The sequence below is a fragment of the Cetorhinus maximus genome, chromosome 2 (genome assembly GCF_964194155.1).
Source record: "Cetorhinus maximus chromosome 2, sCetMax3.hap1.1, whole genome shotgun sequence".
NCBI classification, from domain to species: Eukaryota; Metazoa; Chordata; class Chondrichthyes; order Lamniformes; family Cetorhinidae; genus Cetorhinus; species Cetorhinus maximus.
The window spans coordinates 14,129,671-14,145,457 of NC_135880.1; the positions used below are offsets into that span (position 1 = coordinate 14,129,671).

Sequence of the window (15,787 nt, forward strand, 5' to 3'; positions counted from 1 at the left end):
AAGTGGCGCAACGCAGGGTCGGGTGAGTACTTCTACTTTTTCTACTAATTAAACTGCTGCAATCCATTAGCTTAAACAAAATAAGGTGAGAACTTTGGACTGTAGTGGGAGTGTTTGGAGTGGAATAAGGCCCCTAGGTTAATTAGTATTCTTTAAAGGGAGTAACTAACGAGCTTAACCTAAAGGGAGGTCATGGCAGCAGAGTTCACACCTGTGATATGCTCCTCCTGCGCTATGTGGGAAGTAAGGGGCGCTTCCAATGTCCCTGGCAACCATGTGTACAGGAAGTATGTCCAGCTGCAGCTACTGGCTAACCGCATTTTGGAACTGGAGCTGCGGGTGGATTCACTGTGGAGTGTCCGCAATGCTGAGATTATCATGGACAGCACGTTCAGTGAGATGGTCACACCTCGGGTAAAGACTGAGCTGGCAGAAAGGGGAAGGATGACCACCAGGCAGAGTAGAGGAAGGCAGGTAGCACAGGAGTCCCCTGTGGCCATCGCCCTCTCTAACAGATATACCATTTTGAATACTGTTGGGGGAGACGGCTTCTCAGGGAAAAGCAGCAGGATTCAAGTCCATGGCACCAGATGGCTCTACTGTACAAGAGGAGAGGAAGAAGAGTGGCAGGGCTATAGTGATAGGGGATTCAATAGCAAGGGGAACAAACAGGCATTTCTGCAGCTGCAAGAGACTCCAGGATGGTATGTTGCCTCCCTGATGCCAGGGTCAAGGATGTCTCGGAGAGGCTGCAGGGCATTCTGGAGGGAGAAGGTTAACAGCCAGCGGTCGTGGTACATATTGGTACCAACGACAGAGATAAAAAAAAGGATGAGGTCCTACAAGCTGAATGTAGGGAGTTAGGGCGCAAATTAAAAAGTGGGACCTCAAAGGTAGTAATCTCAGGATTACGACCAGTGCCACGTGCTAGCGAGAGTAAAAATAACAGGATGTATCAGATGAATACATGGTTGAAGAAATGGTGTAGGGGGGGGAAGGATTCAGATTCCTAGGACTTTGCAACCAGTTCTGGGGAAGGTGGGGCCAGTACAAACAGGATAGGCTGCATCTGGCCAGCAGGGGGAGAGGTGTTTGCTAATGCTGTCAGGGAGGGTTTAAAACTAGAATGTCAGGGGGACAGAGGAGAGGAAAACAAGGATAGAAACGAAAGACAGAAAAATAAAAAGCACAAGTGGAAGGCAGAAAAAAAAAACAAGGGCGAGAAACAAATGGGATCATAGTGCAAAATAAAGCTAAGGTGACTAACAAGGTTAAAAAGACAAATCTAAAGGCATTGTATCTTAATGCGCAGAGCATTTGCATTAAAGATAGATGAAATAACAGCGCAAATAGATATAAACAGTTATGATATAGTTGCAATTATGGAGACACAGCTGCAGGATGACCAAAGATGGGAACTGAACATCCAGGGGTATTCAATAGTTAGGAAGGACAGACAAAGAGGGAAAGGAGGTGGGGTAGTATTGTTAGTAAAGGAGGAAATCAATGCAATAGTGAGGAAGGATATTGGCTCGGAAAATCATAATGTGGAGTCTACTTGGGTGGAGATAAGAAACACCAAGGGTCGGAAAACATTGGTGGGGGTTGTCTATAGGCCCCCAAACAGTAATGGAAAGTATAAAGCAAGAAATTAGAGACGCATGCAATAAGGGTACAACCGTAATCATGAGTGACTTTCATCTACACATAGATTGGACAAACCAAACTAGCAATAATACTATGGAGGAGGATTTCCTGGAGTGTGTACATGATTAGACCAATACGTTGACGATCCAACTAGAGAGCAGGCTATCCTAGACTGGGTATTGTGCAATGAGAAAGGATTAATTAACAATCTTGTTTTCCCTTGGGGAAGAGCGACCATAAAATGCTAGAATTGTTCATTAGGATGGAGAGTGAAGAAGTTGAATCCAAAACTAGGGCCCTGAATCTAAATAGAGGGAACGTCGAGGGTATGAGGCATGAATTGGCAAATGATGAATTGGGGAACCTTACTAAAAGGGTTGACGGTGGATAGGCAATGACTAATATTTAAGGAACGTTTGTATGAATTACAACAATTATTCATTCCTGTCTGGTGCAAAAATAAAACAGGAAAGGTGGCTCAACCATGGCTTACAAAAGAAATTAACTATAATATTAGATCCAAAGAGGAGACATAAAATTGCCAGAAAAAGCAGCAAGCCTGAGGATTGGGAGCAGTTTAGAATTCAGCCAAAGTGGACAAAAAGATTGATCAAGGAGGGAAAAATGGAGTAGGAGAGTAAACCTGCAAGGAACATTAAAAACTGACTGTAAAAGACAAATATAGGTCCCTCACAGTCAGAAACGGGGGAAATTGTAATGGGGAACCAAGAAATGGTAGAAGAATTGAACACGCATTTTGGTCTGTCTTCACAAAAGAGGACAAAATTTCCCAGAAATGTTAGGGAACTGAGGCTCTAGTAAGAGGGAGAAATTGAACAAAGTCAGTATTAGTAAAAAAAATGGTGCTAGAGAAATTAATGGGGTTAAAGGCTGAAAAATCCCCAGGGCCTGATAATCTACATTCCAGAGTACTAAGGGAAGTGGCCCTGGAAATATTGGATGCATTGGTGATCATCTTCCAAAATTCTAGAGAGTCTGAAGCAGTTCCTACAGACTGAAGGGTAGCAAATGTAACCTTATTATTTAAAAAAAGGAGGGAGAGAAAAAACAGAGAATTACAGGTCAGTTAGCCTAACATCAGTAGTGGATAAAATGCTAAAGGTTTTTAAAATAAGACATGGTAACAGAACACTTGGAAAGCATTAACTGAATGAGACAAAGTCGGCATGGGTTTATGAGAGGGAGATCATGCTTAACTGATCTACTGGAGTTTTTTGAGAATGTATTTAGTAGAATAGATAAAGGAGAACCAGTGGATGTGGTGTATTTAGATTTCAAGAAGGCTTTTGATAAGGTCCCATGTAAGAGGCTAGTGGGCAAAATTAAAGCACATGGGATTGGGGGCAAATTACTGGCATGGATTGAGAATTGGTTGACAGACCTGGAGCAGAGTGTGGGAATAAATGGGTCTTTTTCCCGGTGGCAGGCGGTGACTAGTGGTGTACCGAAGGGAACAGTGCTTGGGCCCCAGCTATTCATGATATATATATAAATGACTTGGATGAGGAAACTAAATGCCATATTTCCAAGTTTGCTGATGACATAAAACTGGGCAGGGCTGAGAGTTGTGAGGAGGATGCAAGGAGGCTTCAGGGTGATTTAGACAAGTGGGCAAACACATGACAGATGCAGTATAACGTGGATAAATGTGAAGTTTATGCTTCGGTGTGAAAAACAGAAAGGCAGAGTATTATTTAAATGGTGATATATTGGGAAATGTGGATGTACAGAGGGATCTGGATGTCCTTGTACACCAGTCAATGAAAGCAAACAGGCAGGTGCAGCAAGCAATTAGGAAGGCAAATGGTATGTTGGCCTTCATTGCAAGAGGATTTGAGTTCATAAATAGAGATGTCTTACAGCAGTTATACAGGGCCTTGGTGAGACCACACCTGGAGTATTGTGTGCAGTTTTGGTCTCCCTACCTAAGAAAGGGTATACTTGCCATAGAGTGAGTGCAGCGAAGGTTCACTAGGCTGATACCAGGGATGGCAGGACTGTCGTATGAGGAGAGATTGGTTCGACTGGGCCTGTATTCACTAGAGTTTAGAAGAATGAGAGGGGATCTGATTGAAATGTATAAAATTCTAACAGGGCTAAACAGACTAGGTGCAGGGAGGATGTTTCCCCTGGTTGAGCAGTCTAGAACCAAGGGCCACAGTCTCAAGATATGGGGCAGGCCATTTAGGACTGAGATGAGGAAAAATGTCTTCACTCAGAGGGTGGTGAACCTGTGGAATTCTCTGCCACAGAAGGCTATTGAGTATATTCAAGAAAGAAATGTTAAATTTTTTGATATTAGGGGCATCAAGGGGTATGCCTGGATGAGTGCAGCACCAACAACATTCCTAAGAAGCTCGACACCATCCAGGACAAAGCAGCTGGCTTGATTGGCACCCCATCCACAAACATATATTCACTCCCTCCACCACCAACACACAGTGGCAGCAGTGTGTACCATCTACAAGATGCACTGCAGCGAATCACCAAGGCTCCTTAGACAGCACCTTCCAAACCCACAACCACTACCATCTAGTAGCACAAGGGTAGCAGACAGATGGGAACACAACAACCTGGAAGTTCCTCTCCAAGTCACTCACCACCCTGACTTGGAAATAAACTGCTGTTCCTTTGCTGTCGCTGGGTCAAAATCCTGGAACTCCCTCCCTAACAGCACTGTGGGCGTACCTACACCATATGGACTGCAGAGGCTCAAGAAGGCAGCTCACCACCACCTTCTCAAGGGAAGTTAGAGACGGGCAATAAATGCTGCCTAGCCAGCAAAGCCCACATCCCATGAACGAACAAAAAAAAACGAACTAGAAGCAGAAGTTGGCCATTCAGCCCCTCGAGCCTGCTCTGCCATTCAATAAGATTGGCTGAACTGTTTGTGTTTTGAATTCCACATTCCAGTCTACCCCAATAACCTTTGATTTCTTTGCCAAAAAAGAATCTATTGACCTGCAACTTAAAAATATTCAATGGCCCCACCTCCAGTGGCGGAGTGTTCCAAAGTGGCACAATCCTCAGGGAAAAAAAAAATCCTTATCTCTGTCCTAAAAGGGCAACCCCTAGTTTTAAAACAATGTCCCCTAGTTCTGAACTCACCCCAAGAGGAAACATCCTTTCCACATCCACCCCGTCAATACCATTCAGGATCTTATATACATCAATTAAGTCACCCCTCAATCTTCTAAACTCATGGAAACAAGCCCAGTATTTCCAACGTACCCTCATAAGTCAAGAGCTCCTTCCAGATATTAATCTAGTACACCTTCTTATATAAGCGACATAGATGACAACGTGGGGGGTAGGATTAGTAAGTTTGCGGATGACACAAAGATTGGCCGGGTGGTTAACAGTGAGGTTGAGCGTCTTGGGCTATAGGAAGAGATAGACGGGATGGTCAAGTGGGCAGATAAGTGGCAGATGGAATTTAACCCTGAAAAGTGTGAGGTGATACACTTTGGAAGGAGTAATTTGACAAGGAAGTATTCAATGAATGGCAATGACACTAGGAAGTTCTGAGGAACAAAGGGACCTTGGCGTGTGTGTCCATAGATCTCTGAAAGCAGAGCAGCATGTTAGTGGGGTGGTGAAAAAGACATATGGGACACTTGCCTTTATCAATTGAGGCATAGATTACAAAAGTAGGGAGGTCATGTTGGAGTTGTATAGAACCTTGGTGAGGCCACAGCTGGAGTACTGTGTGCAGTTCTGGTTGCCACATTATGGGAAGGGTGTGATTGCACTGGAGGGGGTGCAGAGAAGATTCACCAGGATGTTGCCTGGGATGAAACATTTAAGTTATGAAGTGAGGTTGGATAGACTTGGGTTGTTTTCGTTGGAGCAGAGAAGACTGAGGGGCGATCTGATCAAGGTGTACAAGATTATGAGGGGCATGGACAGGATGGATAGGGAGCAGCTGTTCCCCTTAGTTGAAGGGTCAGTCACAAGGGGGCATCAGTTCAAGGTGAGGGGCAGGGGGATGTGAGGAAGAACTTTTTACCCAGAGGGTGGTGACGTCTGGAATGCACTGCCTGGGAGGGTGCTGGAGGCGGGTTGCCTCACGTCCTTTAAAAAGTACCTGAATGAGCACTTGGCACATCATAACATTCAAGGCTATAGGCCAAGTGCTGGTAAATGGGATTAGGTAGGGAGGTCAGGTATTTCTCACGTGTCGGTGCAGACTCAATGGGCCGAAGGGCCTCTTCTGCACTGTGATTCTGTGTGATTCTCTGAACTGCTTCCAACGCGTTTACATCCTTCCTTAAATAAGGAGAGAAAAACCACACAAAGTATTCGAAGGTCGGTCTCACCAATGCCCTGTATAACTGAAGCATGACATGCTTACTTTTATGTTCAATTTCTCTCATAATAAAAGGATAGCCTTCCATTAGCCTTCTTAATGACTTGCAAACTTTGTGACTCCTGCATAAGAACACCTAGATTCTTCTGCACTTCGTAATTCTGCAGCCATTCTCCATTTAAGTATTACTCTGCATTTTTATTCTTCCTGCCAAAGTGAACAACTTCCCATCTTCCCACATTATACTCCATCTCCCAGATTTTTTGCCAACTCAACCTATCTATATCCATCAGCAACCTCCTTATGTCTTCTTCACAATATACTTTCCTACCTATCTTTGTGTCATCTGCAAATTTAGCTACCATACCTTCACTCCTCTCATCTAAGTCATGGATGTAAATTGTAAAAAGTTGAGGCCCCAGCACAGACCCCTGCAGGACTCCACTCGTCACATCCTGCCAATCAGACAAAGACCCATTTAAGCATTCTCTTGTTTTCTGACAGCAAATGTTCTATCTAACTAATATGTTATCCACTACACCATGAGCTTTTATTTTCCACAATAATCTCCGTGTGGCACCTTAACAAATGCCTTCTGAAAATCCAAGTGCAGGATAGCTTTCATAGCTTGATACAGCACAGGAGGCCATTCAGCCCATTGTGCCGATGCCAGCTCTTTGAAAGAGCTATCCAGTTAATACCACTCCCCTGCTCTCTGCCAAGTTGTGAGTCAAACAGTTTTTGGGGTCAAACTGTACAAAGTCAGGGGTGGGAGAAAAAAAAAACATATTTCACCTGGTCTGTCTTGTCTTCTGACCAGTGCTCACTGCATAAGAGCCATATCTATTCTACTGGAACGAAGCTTACCGTCCACTGGGTTTGGTCATTGTGCCAAAGGAATTTTTTAAAACTTTATTTGTTCACAGCATGTGGGCGTCGCTGGCTAGGCCAGCATTTATTACCCATCCCTAATTGCCCTTGAGAAGGTGGTGGTGAACTGCCTTCTTGAACCGCTGCAGTCCATGTGGTGTAGGTACACGCGCAGTGCTGTCAGGGAGGGAGTTCCAGGATTTTCCCAGCGACAGTGAAGGAATGGCGACAACTTTCCAAGTCAGGATGGTGTGTGGCTTGGAATACCATCGAAGCAATATTTCTTCTCAATTAGTTTTCCTATTGCTCACTCTCAGTCCATTAGCAGCCTATCATTCCAGGTTTTCTTTAATTTTCCACCCCCACTGCCATCTGTTCCACCTCTTTTCATTTGGGAATAGTCGTGGGAGTGACAAATCCAAATCTACTCCTTCTACATTTGAAGGTAAAGAAATTAATGACAATAACTCTTAGCTTGGTACAAACATAATACAGAAAAACAGAAGTGAGATTCAGCTCATTTCTGAAATAAATTGCATGAATGAGAAGGAGACAGTTATACAACTTTGTTACCATCTGGGAGGTAGCTTAACAAATTACTGCTGATATCGGAGTATTGTCACTTGAATCTCGGCAAAGTGTAACAGTGGGAATGTGGAACTCTCATTTTATCAACACTTCAGCTGAGATCATCATTATAATTAAACATCCTTTTGTGCTGCCAAATATGGGGCAAGTCTGGAGATGACATTTTGAATACAAAATATTAGGACATGATCCATCTGTGTCACTGGAAGGGGTAGCAGTGGTGCAATCTGAGGTGATGACTAAAAATTTTGCAAAACATTTAAGCAGAAACGTCGAAGCAAAATGCTGCAAATGCTCCGAAGAAGAGAGTCATAAGGACTCCAAACATTAACTCAGTTTCCCTCTCCACAGATGCCGCCAGACCTGCTGAGTTTTTTCAGCATTTTGTGTGTTTGGCTCAAGTGAAAATTTCTTCTTATGATGTATTGGTAGCAATGGGCTAAATATGTCACGTGAGAGCAGAGATGAACAGATGGAAAGACAGAATCAGGCAAATTCCCCAACAGTGCAGCTAGACTAAAAAACATTTCACAATTGCCACATCAACACAACTATATATTATTTGAAAAAACAAATAGTTTTTACCTGATCCTCAGGAAATAAAATTCCTTTCTGTGCATTAATCCGTTTGAAAAGATCACCACCTTCACAGTAATCCATGACTATGTAAAGGCAGCCACTTTCTGTTAAAATAAATACATTAGAAACTTCTCAAGACTTGAATATTAAAGGAGCCAGTATATAAGGCATCCATTTACACTTTTTGCTTTATTACATGAGCAATACAAAAAGAACTGATAATACCTGATTTAATCAAGATACTCTTAATTTTAATTTGCATGAATATACTGTAAGTAATGGTGTGATGCTTAATGCACACATACACAGACACCTATTTTTTCTGCTTCCAATGAAAGGATTACTATGCAGATCTCATCTTAGAATCAGAGGCTAAATTCCTGTTTTTTTTTGCATTTGTTCTCAGGGCGTAGACAATGCCAGCAAGACCACATTAAACGCCCACACCTAGTTGCTCTGAAAATGCGGTGACGGGCCTTCTCTGCTTGAACTGTGGCAGCCCTTGTGACAATGGTACACAGCCGTATTATGAAGCAAAGCTACCCAAATCTAGAAACAGATGCTTTAAAAGTTAGGGTAGGGAGAGGTAACCCATTCCCAGTGGTATCATAGCCATTCACACTGTGTCAGCTGAAGCCATTGGATGGATTGTTAACCTCAACATAGAATTATAACTGCTTCCCCAGCCATACAAAAAATAAGTACTGCCCACTCCCACGATCATGGGCTTCACAAACATAAAGCAAAATTCAACTTGCGCCATAAATCCATTTGCTTTCAAATTGAATATTCAAACAAGTATTTTGTCCAAAGCCTTTTTTTAATTCTGCATGGAAACAGTCATCAAGTTTTTACAAACACAGATACAACAATTACTCCACAAGCAGAAACATTTTGCAGAACCTGGTGTAAAAAAAGAACCTTCATGCAGGCTTTTGTGTCCCATTTCATGCAGGGTGTCATAAAGAATTTTGCTTAACTGAAAGGGGGCACCATAAAATATTTCCTAAAGTCACGTCATCATTTTATGCTAACGACAGACCACTGCTTCACATGCTGCTTTCTTTTACTTATTCGCAGGATGTGGGAATAGCTGGCAATGCCAGCATTTATTGTCCCTCCCTAATTTTCACTCGAGAAGGTGGCGATGGCAGCCAAGTGGCTTGCTAGGCCATTTCAAAGGGCAGTTAAGTGTCAACCACATTGCTGTGGGTCTGACATCACATACAAACCAGACTAGGTGAGGACAGCAAATTTCCTTCCCTGAAGGATACCTGTGAACCAGATGAGTTTTTAACGATAATCCAGTAGTTTCATGATTGCTGTTACTTATGTTTTTATTCCAAGTTTTACATAACTAATTGAATTTGAATTCCCCAGCTGCCATGGTAGAATTTGAACTTATGTCTGCAAATTATCAGTTCAGGCCTCTGTATGGTCAACAAACTAGCAATATGGCTCTGTACTGTACCCATACATTGCATAAACTGTATTACACTGTGTTCCTCAAGGTGAGGCATTTTAGCACGATGAAATATAATAGTGCCCTATTTTGAGCAAACATCAGCATCGGGTACTCCAGGTTATCATACAGCGAGAGCCTCCCTCACTGGGTTATTACCCCTAGTGTTTTAACAATGGTCAAATGGGCAGATAAGTGGCAGATGGAATTTAACCCTGAAAAGTGTGAGGTGATACACTTTGGAAGGAGTAATTTGACAAGGAAGTATTCAGTGAACGGCATGACACTAGGAGGTTCTGAGGAACAAAGGGACCTTGGCTTGTGTGTCCATAGATCTCTGAAGGTGGAGGGGCATGTTAGTGGGGTGGTGAAAAAGGCATATGGGACACTTGCCTTTATCAATCGAGGCATAGATTACAAAAGTAGGGAGGTCATGTTGGAGTTGTATAGAACCTTGGTGAGGCCACAGCTGGAGTACTGTGTGCAGTTCTGGTAGCCACATTATAAGAAGGATGTGATTGCACTGGAGGGGGTGCAGAGGAGATTCACCAGGATGTTGCCTGGGATGAAACATTTAAGTTATGAAGAGAGGTTGAATAGACTTGGGTTGTTTTCGTTGGAGCAGAGAAAGTTGAGGGGCGACCTGATAGAGGTGTACAAGATTATGAGGGGCATGGACAGGGTGGATAGGGAGCAGCTGTTCCCCTTAGTTGAAGGGTCAGTCACAAGGGGGCATAAGTTTAAGGTGAGGGGCAGGAGGTTTAGGGGGGGATGTGAGGGAAAACTATTTTACCCAGACGGTGGTGACGGTCTGGAATGCACTGCCTGGCAGGGTGGTGGAGGCGGGTTGCCTCACATCTTGTAAAAAGTAGCTGGATGAGCACTTGGCACGTCGTAACATTCAAGGCTATGGGCCAAGTGCTGGGATTAGGTAGATAGGTCAGCTGTTTCTCACGTGTCGGTGCAGACTCGATGGGCCGAAGGGCCTCTTCTGCACTGTGATTCTGTGATTGACTCTCTGCATTCTTCAATTCCAGTTGGAGAAAGTACACAATCCCTAATAACTGAAGTTACACTACAGGAATCTGAACCCAAAACATAGATGCACTCTCCCCACCAAAGTTCCCAAGTAAAACATATGCACATAGTCTTGAGTATCATCTGATATGCTTAAGCTTGTTTCTCACCTTCAAATGATTCCTTGTACTGTACAATGTTTGGATGTTTCATATTTGCCAACACAGCAACTTCTCTCCTTGACTCTTCCCTCTCCTTATTTGGCATCTAAGAACAAAGAAGCAGGGAAGGTCTTTGAACAAATATTAACCTGGCAAATCTTACTTCTGGTTACATCTGGAGAGGCCACAAAAAGATTTTCTCACCCTGGAGATGTTGATTTCTTTGATAACATACTGTCTGCCATCTTCTTTTGAGTTCACGAGAATTGCTTTTCCAAATGATCCTTCTCCAATTTTGTTCACCTTAACGTATTTATCCATAGTGTTTGATGTAAAAGATCCTCATGCTCAGACTGTGTGAACAAAACAATTCTCTTCAGCAAATCATTCCCAAACCTGATAATTCAATCAGAAGAAAAGGCAGTTTCATTAAGTAATGTGTAGCAGACTTGGAAATTGATCCACAGCCTTCTCCTAATGCACAATAAAACCGCCCTTTCAGCTTTCATGGGCAGGGCAGGGGGAGGGGAATAAGAATCAGGGCTGCGGGGAACCCTTATCCATGTTGTCCTGGCAGAAAAAGCACTTCACTACCAATGATGCTGAACTCAACATTTAAAACAAAAAATGCAGAAACATATATCCATATCTTAATTGATTTACTTCTACATTTACTCCATTTAATTCAATTCTTCCTCTCATGGAAAGCGTCCAAGCTCAGAGAGCAGGCAGATGGGAAAAGGCTCCTCTGTGATTTCCACTAAGATGGAAGAGCGAACCAAAAAAAAAAACAATTGTGACCAGATGAAAAAAAGTGAGACCCTCTCCTACCCAAGGTCAAGTCTCCAATCTAACAATCAAACAGAGAACTGTCAGAGAGACGAAACACAAATCATTAGGTCCCATTCCGAAATGAACTGGTCCAACTAGGCTTTGGTATAGTCTCCAGAGTGAAGCTTAGCCCTCACAATGAACATGAAAATGGGCTAATTACATGTCAGAAGATGATGCATATTTAAAAAGCAATCCAGTGGTACAGTGGCAAGCACTTCTCCTTTACACCTGACAGCTGCACATCATCTGATGTGATTATAAACCAAGTTTTGACTTAATGAATTCTGTATTGATTACAAAATTTTAAGTAGCTCGTTCAGCTATACATTTCCATTAGAGCAAGTTACAATTTTCTGCAGGAGGGACCCTTGCACCTGACAAAGCTAAGACATTGCTCAGGACCCTGAGTAAATAGTGACACCATGCTATCTTCCAGTGCAGGTGTTATCAGTCCAAAAGAATACAATACCTCTGTGCAGAAACTGTTAATACTATGCAACATTCATAACACTAAAATGAACAATGTAGAAAATTACAGAACAGAATTCTCAAAACAAGCAGCTGCAACCAGACAGAAATCAGATGACCTTGTGGATTAAACATTCTGCATTATTCTATTAAACATTTTCAAACACGTAAAGGGACACATTGTACTCATTGCCTTATGATAAGTTTCTTTTCACAGTTTTCATCCTTAATAACACCTCAGCAACAAACACAAAATACAACTTCAAGAATTTATTTAATACAAATTAACAAAATTTACGTGTGAACATTTTTTTTAAACCATATAGAATCTTGAGTTTTATAAATAGAATCACAGAATACAAAAGGCAGGAATATGCTAAATCTAATATTAGTTCAGTTCCAACCAGAATACTGTGTCGAATTCTGGGCTCCACGCTTTTTTTTATTCGTACATGAGAGGTGGGTGTCACTGGCTGGGCCAGCATTTATTGCCCATCCCTAATTGCCCTTGAGAACATTTAACATTTCAGAGGGCATTTAAGAGTCAACCACAGGTCTGAAGTCACATGTAGGCTAAACCAGGTAAGGACAGCAGATTTCCTTCCCCAAAGGACATTAGTGTACTAGATAGGTTTTTACAACAAACAACAATGGACATCATTAGACTTTTAGCTCCAGATTTTTCAGTGAATTCAAATTTCACTATCTGCCATGGTGGGATTCAAACCCAGGTCCCCAGAGAATTACCCTGGGTATCTGGAGTACTTGTCCAGTGATGATACTACTATGCTACCACCAGGTTGTGGAGGCTTTAGAGGGTACAGAAGAGATTGAGTAAAATAGTTCCAGGGATGAGGGATTACAATTACATTGTTAGAATTGAGAGGCTTTTGCTTTAGAGCAGAGAACACAAAAAAAAGAGATTTGATCAAGGTGTTTAAAATAATGAAGGGTTTAAATCAAGTAAATAAAGAGAACATTTTTCCAAAAGATTGAAGAACCACCAATAACCAGACACAATTGATTTAAGGTGAGAGGGTCCAGAGGAGGTTCACGAGAATGATCCCAGGAATGAAAGGCTTAACATATGAGGAACGTTTGAGGACTCTGGATCTATACTCAATGGAGTTTAGAAGGATGAGGGGGGATCTGATTGAAACTTACAGAATAATGAAAGGCCTGGATAGAGTGGACGTGGGGAAGATGTTTTCATTAGTAGGAGAGACTAGGACCCGAGGGCACAGCCTCAGAGTAAAGGGAAGACCTTTTAGAACAGAGATGAGGAGAAACTTCTTTAGCCAGAGAGTGGTGAATCTATGGAATTCATTGGCACAGAAGGCAGTGGAGGCCAGGTCATTTAGTGTATTTAAGACCGAGATAGATAGGTTTTTGATTGGTAAGGGGATCAAAGGTTACGGGGAGAAAGCGGGAGAATGGGATTCAGAAACTTATCAGCCATGACTGAATGGCAGAGCAGACTCGATGGGCTGAATGGCCTAATTTCTGCTCCTATGTTTTATGGTCTTATGATTGGCAAAAGAACCGTAGGTGACATGAGAAAGCACCAGAGAGTGAGACAAACTGAATTTGAAAGCACAGACACAGATTCAAGGGACCACACAGCCTCCCCCTGTGCTGTATTATTTTATGATTCTAATGTATATTGAAGAAATATATTACCACTATTCCAAATAAGCATCCTGAGACGATGGAACAAATGTCACTTTTCTGGTACATATTTTTCTTTCAGCGCCTCGAAGCCTACTTAATGTGTAGGAAGACTCACCCACCTCCTACATGAACAAGCATATTCAAGATTTGCTCAATTAGAGAGGTCTAATCCCCAGCAACTATTTCTGCAATTTATCATCCTACACACAAAAATCAAGTGAAGTCATGAGAGAAGGGAGACTTTTCACCTTCCCCACCTTTCACGGTGCAATTTTTAAAAGCCCTCTGAAGCATTTGCCTAGAACAGTATTCATGAGGCATTAAACACACAATGGAAAATTAGTGCAGGATTGCATCCCAACAACTGCTCATCCAGCAGGCAAGCATTAATAAATAAATAAATAAATAAATAAATAAATAAAATATCAGGCAAGGAGCAGTGCTGCTGGTTTGCTGCTCTATCCTGCTGCTAGGCGCGGCCTAAATGTCACCAGCATCAAATGCAACAAGCAAAAGCCGCATGTGGTTTTCACATTTTTATATATTAGACAAATAAAAAAGGCACTGAAAGCAAATGATAATGAAATTTTCCGGGTTGCCAATAGGCTGAGGGAGGTGCAATCTTCACCGTGCCCTGTGCAGTCATTTCCCCACCATCACACAAACCTCCACTCACCATTAAGCTGCTACGGCTGATGCTGTCTCTCAGACGGCCATCCACTCGCCTCTCAGCCGAACCTGCTGGCGGATGTCGTCTCCCGTTGGCTTCGGTGGACCCGGCGTCGCGTTCCTGTTGGCTGGAGGAACCGTCACTCAGCTCCGCTCCCGCCCCCTCCGGGCGTCAACGAGTTTGGTTGTCGCTTGGCAATTGTTCTTCGCCCTGGCAACGGCCGCTAGCAACGGGCCCAACCACCAAGCTCAGCCTGGAGGCAACCCAGTACATGGGCTTATGGAAATATGTATAGTATATATTTTATGTATATGTGTACATATATAATAATAAATATGGCGTTATATATTTAGACATATATATATATATAAAATGCATATATATATATATATAACAGCACTTTCACAACTTCAGGTTGTCCCAAAGCAATTTATAAACCCAATGAAACACTTTTGTAAAGCAAGATACTGAGGATGCTGGAAATCTGCAATTAAAACAAAGTGCTGGAAAAACTCAGCAGGTCTGGCAGCTAAGTTTGCCAACTGTCCCAGAGTGGCTGGGAGTCTCCTGGAATCAGCATCAATCTCCTGGTGGCCAAAGAAAGCCCTCTGAAAGATTTTAAAACAATATTTTAGGATGACGCTATTGAGTATGTTGGGTCAGTTTGTTCCACAAGTATCATCAGCACCACCCACCCTCCTGCCTCAAAACCAGAAAGGAAGATGCAGCACTGGCTGGGAAATATCCCTATCCTTATGTGGAGGAGAGCAGGGAACTGGGTGGCGAGCAGACTGCAACTACAACTCCCAGAGGACACTGCAGCCCGGGGGGTGGTCGCGGTGTGAGAGTGGTGACGTGACTTGTCAAGTGAAATGCCAGAAGTTGAGGTACAGGATGAGAGTAGCATCTGGATTTGGCTGTGACAGATGGGAAGTTGAGATTGAGATTTTCTTGGTGCTGATGTTTCCAGTATCTGTCCACGCCACCCCCCCACCACCCTACCCCCCCCCCCCACCCCCCCCCACCCCCACCACCACTTCCCAACAATGATTGTGCATCGAAAACAGTAAGAGGAGGTGGGGCAGGCTTTGTATTTATGTATCTCAGTTCGTAGCAAACTCATTATTCTAGAACCCGTTTGCCCCACGCCGCTCAGTTCCGTGACATCACTTCTGCCAACATCCCCTGGAATATGTCCAGCCAGAGTTGGCAACCTTACTGGCAGCATCTGTGGAGGGAGAAACAGAGTTAATATTTCGAGTCGAATAGAAATCTTCTTTGGAAGTACTTTTGTAGCCCAGTCACTGTTGTGAGGCAGGAAACATCACAGCCAACTTGTGCACAGCAATCTCCCATACTCAGCAATGCCATAACGTCCAGATAGTCTCTTTTTGTGATGTTGGTTGAGGGATAAATATTGGCTAGGACACCAGGGATAACTCCCCTACTCTTCCTCAAAATAGTGGTCTCGAGATCTGAGAGGGCAGTGT

The 15,787-nt window shown here is 43.0% G+C and overlaps 1 protein-coding gene across 14 annotated transcripts in view; it reads right to left on the minus strand.

Moving 5' to 3' along the window:
• nek1 (NIMA-related kinase 1) overlaps nt 1-14,375 on the minus strand; it is a 166,891-nt gene extending 152,516 nt beyond the window's left edge. For 11 of the 14 annotated variants that reach the window (XM_078560992.1, XM_078560972.1, XM_078560953.1 and 8 more), the window contains exons 1-4: nt 14,304-14,375; nt 10,859-11,007; nt 10,664-10,760; nt 8,021-8,118 (exon numbers count right to left, since the gene is read on the minus strand). In XM_078560992.1, coding sequence (XP_078417118.1) covers nt 8,021-8,118; nt 10,664-10,760; nt 10,859-10,975 — 312 coding nt within the window. In that variant the 5' untranslated portion in view covers nt 10,976-11,007; nt 14,304-14,375. Of the gene's footprint in view, nt 1-8,020; nt 8,119-10,663; nt 10,761-10,858; nt 11,051-14,303 lie in introns of all 14 variants that reach the window. The other 3 variants (XM_078561001.1, XM_078560962.1, XM_078560907.1) reach the window with 1 other exon arrangement.
• Nucleotides 14,376-15,787: the final 1,412 nt, after the last annotated feature.